Source organism: Gobio gobio, assembly GCF_949357685.1.
Source record: "Gobio gobio genome assembly, chromosome: 5".
Classification (NCBI taxonomy): Eukaryota; Metazoa; Chordata; class Actinopteri; order Cypriniformes; family Gobionidae; genus Gobio; species Gobio gobio.
Window position 1 is genome coordinate 26,264,968 of NC_137101.1, and position 19,512 is coordinate 26,284,479.

The following is a 19,512-nucleotide window of genomic DNA, read 5'->3' on the forward strand; positions in this document are numbered from 1 at the left end:
ACTGAGGAAACTGCTCAAAATATCAGGTTTTAAACTACAATTATGCATATGCATTGTACGTGGCAATTTATGCAAGAGTGTCTTACAATGTACGCATTAAATGGGACAATTACATAATTAAATTTGATTAATTTACGTAGTGTATACATTTACACATGCATATGGCATGATGCAGCTAGTTTTAGGCGACAATTATGCAATAAGTTTTATTAATAATGTATGCATTTGTCGTGATGCAGCTTTTTACACAATATTCATATGCATCAATTTACGCAAGAACGTGTTGAACAAATTATGGATTTTAGTACAATCCTGCTGTTTCATCAATAGCTTTAGGTTTTATGAATGAAACCTGAAGTTTTTCATTGTATATATCAAGATATGCAAATTCATAGACAATATTTCAAGACAATCTTTAAAAAAAAGTAAAGAAAACAGTTGACAAGTTGTTTAGAAAAATGCAAAAATATTCTCCTTTTATTGAGGTAAATTTCTCTATGAATTGAGGTAACAATTTGCATAGTTTTACATCTATACTTGCTCGAATGCAGAGGAGGAAAATGGACAAAAAAAATTAAGAACAAACAAGATGTGGAAAAGATATTTGAGAAAGTTGTGTGTGAGTCGCACAAACACATAACGTTACATCCAAAGTGTACAAACTACAGAGAACGGGTCTAACGCCACACACAGACAATGTATACAGCATACATTGCCTTTTGCTGGTGAAAAATCTTTTACATTTTCCTGTAAAATGGGAAAAAAAATATCTACCCAAATACCAGGTATAAAACTACATTCTGAGGAGACAGAAAAAATTCCTGAATCGAGTCTTGTTTAAGTGTCAACATCTTTAACTCTTCCCCGCCATTGATGGAAATGTTCGGCTTTCCGCGTTTTCTGTGAACGAAAATCTGACCGTGTTGTTCGTTCTGCGCATGCGTGCAAGTTAATATCTGTATATATCAGCAGGTATCAATCGTCTATCTATATATTCGTCGTTCAAAAAGGGGAACCGAAACAGGACTGCAGATATACAAACCATAAACAAAGCAGCGCTTACTTGCCATTTTGAATATCAATCACGATGATCATCATTCCTGTCGACTCATGTTATTATACAAAATATTCGTGAAAACTTATAACCGCCTTCTGTTTGTACCGTTTCTTTGCTCGTTTTCAGCACTTTCACTTTTATCCTCGAGCGCTAAGCTGAACAGCCAATCAGAGTTCTCTCTCTGTCGCCGACTGCCCGACGCCTATTCTACATGCTGAATCGCACAAAACCCCCTCCGGCGTCCGACTAGAGCCAAAGTTGCGGAACAAACCGAGAAATCTAACGCTCGAAAACGGCCCGACGGTCGACTTGGTGTGTCCCGGCCTTCATAGGGTAGGGGGCGCTATGACATCTTCTGACAGAGTACATAATCTCGTGATCAAAACACAGGCGAAGAAGAAACAAACGATAGCAGGTGCATGTGTAAAACAACGCAATCGTCAACATTAAACAGCATTAAAATGCTTAATGTTACTGAACGAATTGTCGACCCAGGACGAGGTTTCGGACTGCAAGCATAAAGTGTGTTGATGGACTCTATCTACTCAATCGTTCGGAATCCTATCCAGAAGTAGTCTTTGACAAACACGCGATTTTCTCAGCTTTTTGCTCAAAATGTTGCTTTTTTAAAATGAAACTTCCCACATTCAAGTGTTATGAAGCTAGAATAAAGCCGTTTTTGTTTGTTTAAAAGCAGAGGATCTGTTCTATCTTTTGATATATTGCATGTTCAGATATTCACACAACAAAATATATTCTGGAGGCCATGAAATTATTGTTAAAATGATCAAATGCTGGCAGGGAAAGAGTTAAACTGGTTTGACTTGGCAGGGCACTTTAAAAATATGTCTGAAGATATTAAAACACTTTAATATTTAGAAAGATATGAAGAGAGAAAACATCATTTGTTTCTTACACTTTCTTTCATACTGACGCTATGAACATTTCAGGTTCGGAACACATTCAGAACAACTTTGGTTTGTGAACATCAATCAGGGATGCACAGAGACTAATGAGAGCAGTAATGCTTCCGACTCGGGACCAGTTTCGCTCTCTTCGTACATGCACACAAACGAACGCTACAATCACTGCAAGAATGCCTCCTACCAAAATCTGTCAGTCATATAACTTTAAGGCATAAGTGTGCGTGACAAAAACATTCTCCACATTTGCTGTACACTAGAAAAAGGAGACAAACTAACCGTCCCAAAACGATATATCAACAGAATGTACAAAACAAAACAGTCTCTGCGGTTGACTGGCTACGCAGCGGGGGTCAGAGGTCACTGGCTTTGCTATTGTCCTGAGAGTTTCTCTGTGTGTAGAAGAGAATGTAAGCCTGGGCCTTACACACTTCCTCCACGGCACACACACTCAGTTTAGAGTCGTTACAGTGCACCCAAAACCCTGAGAAGAAAGGATAAGATGCATTAACAACAAAAACACACACCTGAGTGCCAAGTAAGTTGATTTTAAAATGCTTCAACATAAGTGTAAGTACACATGCTATGCATAGTTCTAAAATTATGCACGTACAATGGAAGTGTATGGGGCAGGAGTGTGTAAAGCATTAATATACCTCTTGGATTTGTTGCTAAAGCAATTATAATGTGTTTTTGAGCTGTGAAATTTTATAAATTATCCTTTTATGAAGGGACTACTTTTCTATGCAGATGAACTTCTGGTTATGTGTTTGGTGACGTTTACACTAGTTACGTCATAGCATTTCAGGTACCTTTTTATTAATAACATATCTACTACATGCAAACCAGATTGACAGCCTAGACTTTTCTGACGTGGCAGATGAAAAGAAGAATGTTTTACCTCCTTCTGTATTATAACAAAAGGCAGTGTAGTGGCCGGAGCCAAATCCCTTCCCATGGTGCATGACGACAGCAGAGAGTTGGTAGAGGAAGTGTTGCGGGTGGGGTAAGTTACTGGAGTCTTTGCAGCAGTAGGGTTCCATGTTCAGCTCCTGCTCAAACTGAACGTGCACGCCAATCTTCTCCCTGTGGTTTCTCCCAGACCACCTAAACATACACGGACACATTAACATCTGACTGACGACAGGAACCTCAAAGCTGGGGAAATCCAGGAGGTCGTGTGCCATGTAAACGTGTGTGGATACCTGAAGCGTTTGAGGTGCAGTCTGAGAACATGAGGCAGTTTGTGAACCATCAACTGTTTTTGAGCTTCAGTCAAGACCACTTGCTTTGAACAGAATCGCCGTCGTTTGCCTTAAAGAGACAGCAGAACAAGAACTTTTGAATGAGTGGGATAGCCTCCTCGGGAGAAGCATAAAAAAACTTTGAGGTAAAACTTAAAGGGATAGTTCACTCAAAAATGAAAATTCTGTCATCATTTACTCATAGTATTACTAGTATTTTTTTCCCTACTATGGTAGTCAATGGTTGCTCGATCTGCTTGGTTACAAACATTCTTCAAAATATCTTCTTTTGTGTTCAGCAGAACAAAGAAACTCATACAGGTTTGGAACAACTTGAGGGTAGGGCTGGTCCGAATACCATTTTTTGAGCTTCGAAGCTTTGGTAGTAATCAACATCGAATATTCGAAGCTTCGGAGGGAAGGAGCTGAACATATCCTTCTCTCTAATAAAGGCTGGAATCTGGAGAAGCGGCGCGCCTCACATGGGCAGGGTTTATATGCTCCGCAAACGGCCAATGAACTAGTGATACAGAACACACAGGTATGTTATGTCCCAGTTTTGATATATTATAGTAGCTAGTAAAAATAATTCTGTTCAGTTATAGAACAGACCAACTAGAGCCCTGCATTTCTCCCCCTGGCTTCGGGACAATTTTCACGTCATACCTCAAACGCAGGCTTTTTCCTTAATTTTATATTTTAAACATTCATTAATTAAAAAAAACAATGAGGTGTGCTGCGCTGGTGGAAACAACATGAGACCATGACACCACGACTGTCAAGATGGCTCGCACAGTGTTTAGAGTAGCTATAGGCTATCGCTGCAAATGAGTAAAGCAAGCCAACACGCAAACTGCCGAACGTCTTAGATGCTCAAAAACACAATCATCTTCATTAAAACGAATGAGACTAAATGCTCTTACAGTGCTTAGGTCACTTGTACTGATATTGCGGTCTTTGGTCTTGAAATGATCTGATGAATATAATGCAGCGCATATCTGTTGCTTTCGTTGACGTGAACTCCGTTAAATGTGCATAGGCTAGCGCAAGAATTGAAGATCGGATTTATTTTAATTTTGCGGAGAGGTGTAATTTATTTATTATTTTTGAACACGTTTACAAAAAAAAAAGGTTCTATATGGCACTAAAAGTGGTTCAAAAAACTGATATAGGCTAAACGTTTAAACCAACATTGTGATGCTTGAAGTGTTTGATATCCATGGATTTTATTATAAGCAAGACAAGTCAAGTGTTGCTTTAAGAGGATAAATAGATCAAACATGTGTTGTTAACTCACTGTCCGCTTGGTCGTTACTTTAAAAATACAACAACTTTAATTTAACAAACCAAAAAATGCTTTAAACATTTTTCTAAATTAACTTAATAAAGAAACGAAATATAACTACTTTGACATTAAAAACAAAACTGAACTATTTGAATGGCTGCAACGATGTGTAGGCCTAATAGGGAGGATAAAAAAATCACGGGACTCGGGCCGATAGTTTTGGTAATTTGTCGGACACGGCCGGGCTAGGGCCTAGATTTGAGGCCCGTGCAGGGCTCTAAGACTAACTACAATTAAAAAACTGAACGTGCCACTTGAGCCAAACTAATGGGCATCTCAGCACATCAGCAGCAGCAGTCAGATCATATTCTTCACAAGAGCGAGGAGCTAAATTACAAGATGATCGCGGAATATTTGGTTTCAAAGCGATGTAAAAGCGCCTATTTAAGGGAGTTTGTCATTGTACTGTTTTGTTGCCATGTTTTTCATTAAGAATAATAGCTAATGAACCCACAATTCAAGCAACCCGCCCCTGAATTGGAAAACCGAAAGTAAACTGCGCACGGCTGCATGCGTTCAGCCGCTCAGTGCACAAGCACTGCAATGAGGGAAACGGTGAGGGAACATTCTCTCACCGCTACATCCCCAACGTGTAAAAAGGATAATACGTTTTGATTCTATTATTCTATTTTCCATAATGTCAAGCGAACGCAGCTTAACCCAAAATGCAAGCTCATGGCTTCTGCCATATATAGCCTATAAGCTTGTGCAGTTGTGCGCTCTGCTGCAGGGAACACTAGGAAGAAGAAAATATATTTATTAAGTATAACGAGGCTATTAAAATGGCTTGGCTATAAGAATATTTTTTTTTAAATATTGTATTTTATAGTGATTTTACTGATTTTATCACTATGCAAGTCGTTATTTAGGGTTTTTTTGCGCACAAAAACTATTATCGCCGATTCATTAAGTTATTTTAGAACCACTGTAGTGAGATGGACTTTGTAACAACGTCTTTAGTACCTTTTAAGGGTCTTGAGAGTGAACCGTGCCATTGTGCCAATGGAGGACTTTCAGAGCCATCAGATTTCAACTAAAATATCTTCATTTGTGTTCCGAAGATGAACAGAGGTCTTACAGGTGTCGAACGACATGAGGGTAAGTAATTAATGACAGAATTTTCATTTTTGGGTGAACTAACCCTTTAAAGGGATAGTTCCCCCAAAAATGGAAATTGTCAATTTACTCACCCTCAAGTTGCTCCAAACCTTCAGCTGAACACAAAAGAATGTTAGTAACCAGACAGTTGACGGTAGCCATTGACTTCCATAATATTTTTTTTCCTACTATGGAAGTCAATGGCTACTGTCAACTGTCTGGTTACCAACATCTCTTAAAATATGTTTTGTGTTAATCAGAAGAAAGAAACTCACACAGGTATGGAGCAACTTGAGGGTGAGTAAATTATGACAATTTTCATTTTTGGGGTTGAACTATCCCTTTAATTATGTAAATTTGGGGGCGGGGTTATCTGTCTGACTGGCCAATTGAAGACGAGCACTGGGTAGAAAGAGTGGTTGGGGTTAAAACTACTGGTGCAGAAATAACACACTTGAGTGCCAAGATATCCATTTCAAGTTCCAGGCTATTTATTATCCTGTAATGTTTCCCTACAGTCACATGTTGGCATGTTTCCAACTCACTGTTGCAATGGTCGCAAGCATATATGGCTCCCTCCAAAGCCTCGGTCTCTGTAAACTTGGCCAGCATCTCTGTCAACCCACATGGAACCTGTGCAGCATCCTTACTGTTGCTGTGGTAACGTTCTGGGAATTCCAAAGAAAGGTCCCAGAAGGGCTCGATTGTGTTTGAGCGATGATCGCACGCTAAACACCTCACCTGCAAGAAAAGACAAGGTTTTTTATCCAAATTGTATGTTAAATGTGCAAAAATGCTTACCGAATAAACTCTGTCAAGTACGTGAACACAAATTAAATCAAGCTTGTGTGCTAAGAAGCATTGGAAATTTATCAGAATACAAGCACGGTCCTGTCCCAAATTCCACACTAAGCCCTTGTCGTCCTTCATAATTCTGCATAGACTGTCGTGTAGTCGCCATTGATGTGTACTTTGCAGCTTCAATGGGAGGGCACTTGTGAGCACCCTTCTGAAACCTCGAAATATCAAATGGGACATCATGCGGTAAGTGTTTATAATCCCCCTCCTGGAGGGCCACTGTCCTGCAGAGTAGGGCTCCAACCCCAATAAACACCTGAACCAGCTGATAAAGGTTACTAGAAACTTCACGAGAGTTTAGATCTTCAGGATGTTAGCCCTCCAGGCCATTGAACACCTTGTGGACTTTATAAGCACACCATTTAGAACAAGGCCTTTTAGGTGAACTATTAAGGGCTTTCGCACCAGAGGAACCTTTTCAAAGTACGATTTTAGTTCTAGGAACGCCTTTTGGGGGAACTAAATTAGCTCCTACTTCAGCAGGGTAGGGTCTAACCTAGAGTATGGTCTAACCTAGCACAAAAGGAACTACTAGTGACTAGGCATGGGTATTGAAAACCGGTTCCATTTTAGAACCGGTTCCAAATTGCCCAGAACCGGTGATTCGATGAGAAACGCGCATTTTGATTCCGCTTATTGGTTACTGTGTGCGCATTTTATTGTGATTTTTAACCGTTGCGCACACACACTGTGCTGCAGACACACATACACGTGCGCACAGAACGGCTTCTCATGGTGAATGAATAGTGCACGATAATGAACTGAGTTCCTCATCTTTTTGCACAGCACGCGAATGGACAAATACATCGGAATCGTTAAAATTCTAACAATACCCAACCCTACCAGTGACGTAAGTGTACGCTGATTGGCCGAACGCACGTGAAACACCAGTATCCACAATAAAAAATAAAAAAAAACAGCGTACACACACAGGTCATAGCCTACATATTTACACCATGAACTACATGGAAAACAGTGATAGACGGACATCTCAACCTTTACGCTAAGGAGAAAACCCAACGCGACTTTGAGGAGACCAAGTGAAACAGGATTATGCATTTATGCTCAGTTAGCAACATTGGGCATCAATCACACAGCAAATGCTAATACTTTATCATATACGGTCTACTTTCTTTGTATAACAGTTCTATCTAATAACGGATTAGACAGGACTGTTAAACAGATCGTAAAGTAATGAAGACGAGAATGGGAGCGCTGTGTGCTCAGGCTCTGTCATAACTGTCCGCCACACTGTCAAAATAAAAGTCACAACACGCTTAGGTCACTTCAAAATGTCTTGCTGGTGGTGGGAATGCAACCAGGAAAATGGTCCTAAGGGAACATTTTGTTCTCAGGAAACCACCCTGGTGGTTAGTTCCTAGAACGACCCGGTGCGAAAGGTGAAGGCAAATCAAAAAATTGAATGTAACTATAACCCCTTTGAGTAAGTTTGGTTAGCGCCAAAGCAACGCAAAGCCAGTCATGCTGTAAAGTAAGTACTGCACCCTTCCGATTCATTGGCCAAACTTAAGCAGCCTTGCATAGTTTGTTGCTGTCCTAATGTTTAATGTTAATCAGCTGATGTGATTATCTGGAAACTCATTACCTGACTGAGGAGCTGGCCATGAAAGATGGTGTTGACCACACTGAGCACCTGTTTGATAAGCCGTCTCTGATTGGCTGGAACAGTGGCAGGTGTTAGCGTTCTGGTCCGTTCCAGCTCGTGCTGGACTTTATCTAAGAGTTCGCAAAGAAATTCCTGTGCATCCTGCTGTGCATAACCTCGGAACGCCGGGATCAGCTGCCACACGGAGTGCAGCATTGCAAATGGGGACACCAGAGCCCACTTGCCTGACCACATAACCTGGAACAGTGTGTGTAACTCATGACAAAGTGAGATGTGTTTGGAGCTGGGCTCCTTGGGTTGTATAAGCTCCATGTTGCGTGAACGGGAGGCCCCTCCGCTGAGCCCCGACCCCAGGTTGGAGCTTTTGGGCTGGATCACGCGCTGAGCAGAGAGTCCTAACTTGCGGCTGACGGCAGAGGCTAGCAGTTCCAGCGCTTGGTTCAAATCCAGTCTCAAAAAGCACTCCCGGAATACATGCAAGTGACTCAGAACTTGCAATATTGAGTTCATGTAGCAAGTATTGCCAAGATTGCGCAAACCCGTCACTCCTGGAGTTACGGTGGGCCGCCGTTTGATAGGCGAATCGCCTGTTTTAGGAGGCGGGGCCCGGTGCCGTTTGGCCTTGGCTTGTGGTGGACGGCGCCTCTGTTGAGGCGTTCTCTCTCTAGGAGTTCGTGGAGTACGGGTGGAGATGCGAGCAGGAGCAGACCTACGCCTCACAGATTTGGTGCTCTTGGTTGGCACTGCCGCGGGACCGGCAGAATCTGTCTTTAGGCTCTGCCGACGAATGCGATGGCTCTTCCTCGGAGGTGCGCTTTCCAGCTCTTCTTTGAGCTGCCGTTTGAGTTGCTGCCTTCTTTCCCGCGCCTCCCGCTTCCTCTCCTCCTCTTCCTCCTGCTGCCGCTCCTCCTCCAATCGCGTTCTCCCCCGTTCCGTTTGTGCATACCACAAGCGGAACACACGGCCAATCAGAGCACGACGGCGGTGCCACAGCGCCGTGAACATACGGTCTTCGTCGCGCAACTGCAGCTCCTGCGTGCTGGTTGACAGCTGGTCTCCGGCAGAGGATGAGCGCAAGGTGCGCCCACTGCGTGTGGTGACTTCATAGCACTGGCTCTTTATAGCGCTTAGCGTGCTACGCAGTAGCTTTAAGTCACCCGTCGCATTATCATTCAGCACGTAGTCATCGCACAAGTAGCAGTATACATACAATTCATTCACCTCCAGGGCCAACGGGTGATGCTGCTCCTACAAACAAATCAAACTTCAATATTAATACAATATCTACATTCTTATAAAATAAGACAGTCTGATAATAAGTTTGATTATTTTTTATAGATATTCACATTTATATCTAAAGGTACAGTGTGAAATTTCAAGATCAAGCAACAAATTACTTGTGGCTAGTTGATTCTTCATATTAAGCTGAGACAGGAGCAAACATTTTATTGTAAAAAAGAAAAATCTATAAATTTTTCCTCAGAAAACTGAATTAAAGGGTCAGTTCACCCAAAAATGAAAATTCTGTCATTGATTACTTACCCTCATGTCATTCGACACCGTCAGACCTCCGTTCATCTTCGGAACACAAATGAAGATATTTTAGTTGAAATCTGATGGCTCAGAAAGGCCTCCATTGGCACAATGCACTTTACACTCTCAAGACCCATAAAAGTTACAAAGTCCATCTCACTACAGTGCAGGTTCTACAATAATTTTATGAATCAACGAGAATAGTTTCTGTGCGCAAAAAAACTAAATAACGACTTGTATAGTGATGACCGATTTCAGAGAATAAGCGAATCATGATTCAGATCGTGTGTCAAACCACCAAACTGCTGAAATCACGTGACTTTGGCGATCCAAACCGCTGAATCGACTCACTGATACATAACACTTCGAAGCTTCATGATGCAGTGTTTTGAAATCGGTCATCACTATACAAGTCATTATTTAGGGTTTTTTGAGCACAAAAACTATTCTCGTCGATTCATAAAGTTATTTTAGAACCACTGTAGTGAGATGGACTTTGTAATGACGTCTTTAGTACCTTTTATGGGTCTTGAGAGTGTAAAGCACATTGTGCCAATGGAGGCCTTTCAGAGACATCAGATTTCAACTAAAATATCTTCATTTGTGTTCCGAAGATGAATGGAGGTCTTACGGTGTTGAACGACATGAGGGAAAGTAATCAATGACAGAATTTTCATTTTTGGGTGAACTAATCCTTTAACTAAACCTATTTGATGAGTCTGTATTATTTGTTTATATGGCTTTAAACAATGTATCAAATACTTGTACGTAACATTATCATTTAAACATACCTTAAAGTGCTGAAGCGCATGTTCTTCTATGTAGCGTCCACACGCTACATGCGAACAGCTGAGACATGCCCACACCGACTCTGTGGTGTTACAGTCCGCACAGTGCCATTTCTGCGGGTTTAGGATCGAGTGGTCCTGCGCGAGTCTTAAGCGACCCACGTGCTTACACCTGTCCATCACAGTCAGTCACTGCCCCTCTTCACATCACCATGGTGACGGCAGCCAGCAGTGAAACCAGCTCCTCCCAAGGCATGATGGTTAATCTGCAGAGAAAAAAAAAGGTCAGACTAGAATGGATGCATCTTGTTTTGAAGACATATTCATTTGTGACATTATTTCTAGTCATAAAAAAATTCATAGGATTAATAACACAACCATTTAAAAGTTTATGGTCAGAAAGATTTTTTTCTTTTGAAAAAGTGACAGCAACAACCTTTACGTTGTTATACAAATGTCTACTAAATTTTCTTTTGTTTTGAACTTTATATTCATCAAAGAATCATGGAAGAACGTACCATGGTTTCTACATGCATTGCAAATCATCATATTAGAATGATTAGAATGATTTCTGAAGGATCACGTGACACTGAAGACTGGAGTAGTGATGCTGAAAATTCAGCACTGCAACACAGGAATAAATTACATTTTAAAATGTATTAAAATATATTAGTTACTTTAAATTATAATCATATTTTACAATTTTAATGTACTTTATCAAATGTATAAACTCTTGGTAAGTATAAGAAACTTCTCTTATCTTAAAAAAAAACGTATCTACCCCAAACTTTTAAATGGGAGTGTATGTGTGCGTCATTGTCTTCTACAGTGTTTTTTGAATTAGTGATCCTGTATCTGGCAAATAAAGACAGCAATTTAACAACATCATAAAACTATTGCTCAAGATCACGGTTGATCTGACACAACAGGAGGAAGAATCTATTCCCGTCATGACACAGACACACACACACACATAATAAAAATGACCACATAGAAATAACAATCTGTAATTCTCCAGTACAGTAATATGATGGTAGAGTGAAATATAACATGGTTATTACAATTTTAATGTCCTCCAAAAAAAATGTTTTTACTTTGAAATAAATCTTAATATTCACACAGTAGAAACTCAAAGAATACCATTTTAGTAACATTGTATAAACACTTGATATCACACTCGGTATTGAAATATTACCATATTCCTGTACCATGGTATTAGCAATTAGCACTGTACTCCAGGAATATAATTCAGGATACTGCCATGGTACATGACTAAATGGAATTACTGTAGTATTTTGAAATACATAACAACACTGAAACATCACAATATTCAAATAACATGGTTTTACACAGCATTCTAAATACAAGGACCACAGTATTTACATGGTACATGTTTTCAAAAAAAAACTGGTGTTTCCATGCTGCAATGTCCAAAAAACACACCAGTATCTTAATGTTTTAAATAATACCAGTATTTTAAAACTAAACTAAGGCACTACGTTCAAGCCTGTAAACATCAGTAAGTAAGTAGCTTAGCATGTAAACAACCCGGCTTAAGCAAATGCATGTCCCTTATTTAGCTTCACAGACGCCTGAGCTGTGTCACGACCAAAATAACACCCAGTTCCTATGGGCCCCACGTGTGTTTAAGAAAAACACACTAGTCACACTAGAAATACACCTAGTTTGTTGACATTAGTCTTATTTAGAAGGTTAAATATGCGTATAGCACATTGCTAAGGTAAATTGATTTGTAAAAGTTATTACTGCACAGTCAGTGCTTGTCTTTATCAACTCTTGGTTGACGCGACTTCAAGTCTGGGAACGTGTTTAAACGAGGATGGTCCACCAAACTGACCTCATTTAACTAGTTAAGCTCAGTTTGACTTTGAAGGTGTTTAGGCGCGCGAATGGTGAATGGTGAAAGGTGCTAACTAACTCCTTCATCTAACTAGTTCCAAAGAGCTAACCAGGTTAACAGCTGAGCTCCGAGCAGCTCTGCTAGTGTGGTGTCTCTAATGAGCCTGTTATAGAGGAAAGTTAACCAACATACGGGATGCTAGTGAGCTAATGCTAAAATCACACAGCAGTGAAGCGAGACTGAAATGCTGGGCGACTGAAATACAAGGATTGTGTTTTATTTCCGCCGCTGGTGCAAACGCGATTCGGATCGGAGCTGCTTAAAATCGGTGATATTTCACTAACCTGATTTTTCGTCAAGCACTGGTTACTTCTGAGGCACAACAGCGAGCGCCATCTTGTCTACACTTGTCGCGTGGAGTGTCCCTCTGTGACGTCATGCCGAAGATGACACGCGAGGTGCCAGTCCAGACCGCCCAAAACAAAAGACTCACTTTCACAAACGTCGCGTTTAATATCTCAAAATTAATCTTCAGATTTGAATAAAGGAGGAACTAACGAATGCCGCGAACCCGTTAAAACATCGTGTAGGACGAGACGACTAATGTTTACGTGCCATTCGTAGAGTCACCGCAACACTTTCAAATCGCTCATCCTCGAAACCCATGGCATTAAAAAAAAACCAAGGACATTAAAATAAATACAAATTAAATGTAATATGGAATGATTCCATCTCTATACGGTGACACACACAGTACTTTTTTGTAAAATGAATTTCCTCATACTCTCCATATGTCAATATTTTAAATTATATATAAATATATATAAAAAAATATTGAATATGCATGCGCTGTGTGCGTATTCATATACATAATAATTATACACAGTATACACACATATATATGACTTTATTGCAGTATATATAAAGGACGAAAAGGACGATAGAAACTAAGGTATTTTATTTCTGCAGCAAAAACTAGAATACCAATAAATCTACCAATAAAGTCATATATTGGATGGGCGTGATCATATTTTCCACAGCTCCACTAAATTCTAACTGCGTGTGAGTGAGTGTACACACGGTATATGGTAGGGATAGTGCAGCACAGGGTTCTAGGATCAGATTCATTCAAGCAAACGTGCGGTCTCGTAAAGCTGAAGCTGATCTCAGATCAGAGCCTCGTCGCATCGATGTACGTCACAGAATGACCGTGTGACGCCATTTCCGATGCCGCGATGGCGGTGGATTTGACTCCGCGGTTCAGAAGACTAAACAGTCAAACCTGTTTCAGGGAGAATAAACAACTGTCAGGTACAAACTAACGGTTTATATGAAGCATTTCTTTTTCTGCACAGTTTGTTTTTATATGTTACCTGTATATTTCCACCATTTGATAACGAACTTGACCAAATGAAGCAAGATCCTTATCAGGTTATTCAGCTAACGTTAGTTAAGCCGTTTTCACCGAGTCTTTTGTGCTCAATCAAGAATAATGTAAACTTACAGTCAAATATAGTTTCTATGGTATTCATAATTCTATTCAATCAACATTAGCATACTGTTTATAAAGACACAAAGTATAAAGGTGTTTGAAGTATAGTGATATATCAGATGATAATACCATACTTTGTGAAAACAATTGTGCTTAATGGTTTTGAACGTGCACTTGTAGCGTACTTCATATCTTAAAAGTATATATATATATTTTTTTAAATCATTAAAATTGTCTTTAAACCTCATTCTTTTCCCCACCATTCACTATCCATTTATGAATGTTCTGTTAAGTTTTTTCACAAATAAGACCACAGCTATAAGATCCCAGATGTCTCATTCCGGTTACACTCTGCCTGTTCCTTTATACTGTCTTTTAGGTTTCTCTGGGCCCTTCAGGGCCACTCAGCTGTGGCAGAACATCATTGAGGCCCTGCGGACGCAGGTGGAGCTCCGACCCCGCAGACAGCACCTGCGCGTCCATCATGACTGCTTCACCGGCTCTGATGCGGTGGACGTGGTTCTGAGCCACCTCATGCAGAACATCTATTTCTGCTCCAGCGAAGTGTCCCGTCTCAAAGCTGGCAGGCTCTGCCAAGCCTTAATGGAGTCTAGAGTGTTCGAACCCATCGGGATGAAGCTCTTCAGACGAGAAAAAGAAATCACCTTTGAGGATTCCAGCTGCAGCCTGTACCGCTTCCTGGATGGATCGGCCAAAAAGAGATACAGTGGCGGTGAGAACCAGACTCCAGACAAACAAACTGGAAAGAGGAAGAGCACTTCAAGGTAATTATATTTGTATCATTGGCACATCTAAATGTTTTATTTACGAAACTTAAGGTTTTATGTTGTTTGTTTGAAGGTTTGGAGAAATGCAGACGATCTCCAACCCTTTGGTTCTTGGATCATCTGACAGAAGAGTGGAGAGACTACTGAAGAATATAAACCTGCACCCATCTGTGCCCTCTGATCTACATCGTGCTGCAATTTCCAACAGTTTCCTCTCGAAAAAAGGTGAAACTGCTTATAATTTTGATTTTTAAAGAACATAATGTCTTCCTTTCATGGCATTTGCATGAAAAGTCTTTTGACCATACAACATGTGTTGTATTCTAATGTCTCTGATATTAGAACTGTTACAAATAAATTTCCTCACTTTCCTGTTAATATGTAAATAAGTTGGGGTGGAGCTATTTTAAGGGTTTGGCCGTTTCAACTAGCATTTAGTTTACATCACAAGGCAAAACTATGGCAGTCGAATAGGGTCTGATTTGGTCTCTGTTGGAATATAACGGAGTCTGAAGAGGTTTAAATGAAGTCTAAAGTGTTTTGTCTTGAATGTCTGGTGTGGTGTAATGGATTCTAAAGGGGTCTGATGTGGTTTCTTGGGGTTCAGTTTCAGAATTAGTCAATTATGGTCTAATAGAGTCTGTTTTGGTCTCTGATGGGTTCTGAATGGACCTGAAAAGGTTCAAGCAAAGAATTAAATGATTTCTTGGGATTCTGATGTAGTGTATTGTGGTCTAATAGAGTCTGATTTGGTCTCTGTTGAGATCAAAATGGATCTGAATGGAGTCTCAAGTGGTCTCTTGAAGGTCTGATGTGGTGTAATGGGTTCTGACGGGGTATAATGTTGTTTATCTGGGCTTTTGTGAGTTCTAATGGGGTCTGAAGTGTTTTAACTTGTTTTAACTAGTTTTAACTTGACGTGTCTTAAAGACACAATTGTCGTGGCATTGACACGATTAGACAGCAGTGCAGAAGGATGCATGACCATGCCCTATGTGAACAGCTCTTACTATTTCTTCGCTTTTTGTGTTTGTTTCAGTGGTGCGGGACGTTTGGAGGCTGCAGGCGTTACTTCAGTTGCTACAGGTGGTTGAGATCTCCATGCTGGACAGTATTCTGACCTCACCTGCCAAACCAGAGCCGCTACGTTCATCCCTGCGCAACCACGGGGACCTGGTCATCTCCAACACCTGTGTGGATCGTGAAGTCTCAGAGAGTCTCAACCTGCACGAGTCAGTGCACTCACAATACTCGGTGCCGTCACGTTCAGTTTCATGGGTTTTATGTGGGTTCACCTGTGTGTTATTCCGCTTTTCGTAGGTTGGATTCTTGGCTGGTGGCAGCGGTGGATTGTCTTGAGCTGTTCCCAGATCAGTTAATCGTGGCTGCCAGTGAGCAGCTCATTCAGCAGAATGCAGCATCTGGGGAGGGGAAGCATAAGAGACTGCTGTTTGACACCATCGCCAAGTATTACAACAGCCCAGAGAGACCTCCACTACTGCCAGGCCGCTACATGGACATCCAGACTGGAATCCTACATCTTTTGGGTAAATGTAAAACACAATGGGCTCAATGATATTTGTGTTAGAGGCTGTTCATTCTTTCTGCGTTATTTAGAATGACCTTTGTGTGTAGATTGTGGGAGAAGTCAGGATGCCTTGAGAGCGGCTCAGCTCTGTCTGCAGCTGTTGGAGTCCACGAGCAGAGACGAGTTACGTAGACTGTTGGGTTTTATGGCAGCCGCGGCAGATAATGAAGCTTTCAGACTGCACAAGCAGGTGATTTATTGACTGATTTGATTGATTGAAACCATTCTCAAAGTACTTAAAGATACATTTAGAATGTAACACTTTACAATAAAGTTTGATAAGTTCACCAATTAGTTCACTAATGTAGTTAACATGAACAAAGAATTAATACTTCTACAGCATTTATTAATCTTAGATTGTTACTTTCAACATTTACAAATACATTATTAAAATAAAAAGGCATATTTTAACATTAGTTAATGAACTGTGAACTAACATGAACAAAAATGAACAGCTGGTTAAAATAAAAAAATGGTATTAAAATATTAAATACAATAACAAATGTATTGCTCATGGTATTGTTCATGTTAATTAATACATTAACTTATGATAACAAATGAGACCTTATTTTAAAGTGTTATATATAATATAATATGTGTAATATATATTTAATATATGTGTGTGTGTATGTGTATATATATGTGTGTTCTCGGAATTCATACTAAAAAGTGAATTATTAGAATTTACCCTTTTATTTTATTTTTTTAAGACACTTAATTTTTTCTTTATTATAATAAAATTCGCTTAATTATTATATTATTATACGCTACCAATCAAAAGTTTTTTATGCTCTCCAAGGCCGCATTTATTTGATCAAAAATGCAGTAAAATTTGTAATATTGTGAAAAATTATTTAAATTTAAAATACCTTTTTTTCTATTTTAATATATTTATAAAATGTAATTTATTCCTGTGATCAAAGCTGAATTTTCAGCATCATTACTCCAGTCTTCACTGTCACATGATCTTTCAGAAATCATTCTAATATGATGATTTGCTGCTCAAGAAACATTTATTATTATCAATAAATGTTGGAAAAAGTTGTGCTGGTCAATATTTTTGTGAAAACCGTGATGTCTTTACTGTCTCTTTTGATCAATAGATCCTTACTGAAGAAAAGCATTAATTCCTTTAATAAAAATCTGACTTAAAATCTTACTTTAAACGTTTCTACTAACTGGAACAATGTTTTCATCTAAAAGATATACGTTTTGTCCATTCTTAACATGTGTGAATGCGTATTATAAATGCACGGGCTCATTTGTTTTGAAACAGATTGAGAACCGTGCTTTGGTTAGCAAGACGTTTGTCAAGGCTGTGATCCAGAGTAAAGAAATGACTCGAGTCCAATGTGAGCAACTACTGCTGTTCCTCATGGATAATCACACTCAACTCTTTAAGGTATGCCCTTTTTTTAAAAAATACATTAGCTCTGAAAGTTCTGTGAATGGTTAATAATTTTTCTTTCACACCTGCATATCTAGACACCGTTATCACTGATTGAGGCTGTGAGGAAGACACTACAAACTTTGCAGCAAGGGAGGGATCTAGATAATGTAGCTCGTAAGCACTCGCAGTCTCCCTATAAAACTGATTTACACATTGATTTGATTTACCGTCTCCTTAAGCTATCCCTTTTGCCTTTGTAGTGTTCACATTCTGCCAGAAGGTGTCGCTCCAGCAGTATGAGGACAACAAAGATGAGGCCACTCTTGACAGTTTAAAGCAGTTAATGCACCACATCGCTCACAGTGACGGCCTGTCCGTCAAACAGAAGAGACGACTGGCCAAACAGTTCCAGAAACATCACCCAGGGATTTTTTTCCAGCACTTCTTCTCTACATTCTAGAAAGTAATGAACACTGATACACATAGTTTGTTAGACCGTGAAGGTTTTTAGCAATCCGGGTTATAGAATTATGTCAGATAGAGTTGTTTGTTAAACTTATTTTTATTAGTTGAAGCCATTTTCTGAGTGACTCATCTGTTATAGGACTGTGCGAATGCTCCTGCATTCCAGCTAATATAGAAATCCAAAGATTAGAGTTACTAACCTTACAGAACTACACTTATTTTTATGGTGTCCTTGGTACAGTGTAATTATACATTTAAGTACTGAGTAATAATAATTAACTACATGTACTTACTATAGTGTTAGGGTTAGTTGCATGTGATCAGTGTTGGATGTAACGCATTGCAACTAATGCAAGTTACATAATCAGAATACTTTTTCAAGTAACTAGTAACGCAAGTTACTTTGTTTTCCCATTTATTGACTGACTTTGCACTTCCTTCAGCCCAAAGCAAGCCCAGCCCAGGTGAGAAAAAGTTATGCACATTACGTAACACATTACTCTCTGTAAAAAGTAACCAAGTAATGGAATTAGTTACTTATTAGTAACACAATACTGTAAGGCATAACTTTTAAAAGTAACTTTCCCCAACACTGCACAAGATTATGCATAATTTATGTTTGCAAGTAACATGTAACAAGGACACTGAAAAATAGTGTGTTACCGGACTGTTTGTAGATAGATTACCTCATTTGCAAATAGTCTCTGATTTATAGAAGTTTTGTAAACAGGACAGTTATTACAAGTATTAATACTATAAACAAACAAAAAAACGCTTATCACTACTGAACACTACATAGATTTAATCAGGTGAGTGAGTACTGTTTTCATGTGCTTAAACATATCTCAGTATAGGATTACTTGAATTGTGCGATTTGCTCAGGTTTTTACAAGCTATTAGAATTAGTTTTAGCTGCACTTGAAATTTAAAAATAGATACCTATGCCTTGAAGGTAAAGTTTCAAATTATGCTCTTTCTTGGATCACTTATTTACTTACTTTTTAATTTTAACGACTGAGCACAAAGAATTTTAATGAGTATCGACCTCATATATTACTGTACTCTGTATAGGCTAAATGTCTACTTCTGATTTTTAAATGGATTTGTATTGAAAAATTTAGCATAATAGGGTGTGACTATGTATAAGGCATAATTATTCAGAAAGATAAAGGGAAGATTTAATTGCAGACGTTATTTAAATTTTTAAAATGATACATGAATGCACTGGATTAACTGTGGTTTTACATATCAATGGTATTTATTAAGTACTTGAACAGAAAGCTAATTAATAAAGAAAGCATTACTGGTACTTTGAACTAATTAAGTTGACTAATTGTTGTAATTGGATTAGATAATTTTTTTAGATGCACTTTAATTTTCTGATATTTAAAATTAAAATGTCTACAAAAGCTCACATTCTGACTCTTATTTTGTGTTTTTAAGAATTGTATTATT

General features: G+C 39.2%; 3 protein-coding genes across 4 annotated transcripts in view; 1 reads left to right on the forward strand and 2 right to left on the reverse strand.

The window, feature by feature from the left end:
* The window catches only part of taf3 (TAF3 RNA polymerase II, TATA box binding protein (TBP)-associated facto), a 996,662-nt gene that overhangs the window by 692,919 nt on the left and 284,231 nt on the right, over positions 1 to 19,512 (reverse strand). The window lies entirely within an intron of this gene.
* Positions 452 to 12,765, reverse strand: usp44 (ubiquitin specific peptidase 44). Of its 2 annotated transcripts, XM_079817856.1 has the most exons (8): positions 12,679 to 12,765; positions 10,992 to 11,097; positions 10,477 to 10,739; positions 8,132 to 9,400; positions 6,213 to 6,408; positions 3,186 to 3,294; positions 2,882 to 3,087; positions 452 to 2,464 (listed from the first exon to the last, which is right to left on the reverse strand). In XM_079817856.1, the coding sequence occupies exons 3-8, from the start codon at positions 10,651 to 10,653 to the stop codon at positions 2,334 to 2,336; spliced, it is 2,088 nt and encodes a 695-aa protein (XP_079673982.1). In that variant the 5' UTR covers positions 10,654 to 10,739; positions 10,992 to 11,097; positions 12,679 to 12,765; the 3' UTR covers positions 452 to 2,333. The 2 variants fall into 2 exon arrangements, with proteins under 2 accessions (XP_079673982.1, XP_079673983.1); XM_079817857.1 differs by lacking the exon at positions 10,992 to 11,097 and having other exon boundaries at positions 12,679 to 12,755.
* depdc4 (DEP domain containing 4) lies at positions 13,570 to 19,470 on the forward strand (the record flags this gene model as incomplete). The annotated part of the gene is made up of 9 exons (XM_079816995.1): positions 13,570 to 13,645; positions 14,206 to 14,611; positions 14,688 to 14,839; positions 15,654 to 15,846; positions 15,935 to 16,161; positions 16,250 to 16,392; positions 17,479 to 17,604; positions 17,688 to 17,766; positions 17,853 to 19,470. The coding sequence occupies 9 exons, from the start codon at positions 13,570 to 13,572 to the stop codon at positions 18,050 to 18,052; spliced, it is 1,602 nt and encodes a 533-aa protein (XP_079673121.1). The 3' UTR covers positions 18,053 to 19,470.

Bases quoted from the DNA above. Each gene is read 5' to 3' on its own strand.
- usp44 (XM_079817856.1), bottom strand. From the start codon at position 10,653: ATGGACAGGTGTAAGCACGTGGGTCGCTTAAGACTCGCGCAGGACCAC. The intron at 9,401-10,476 runs GTATGTTTAAAT...ATTTGTTTGTAG, and splicing joins ATGCGCTTCAGCACTTTAAG to GAGCAGCATCACCCGTTGGC. The intron at 2,465-2,881 runs GTAAAACATTCT...CTTTCTTCTCAG, and splicing joins TTGTTATAATACAGAAGGAG to GGTTTTGGGTGCACTGTAAC.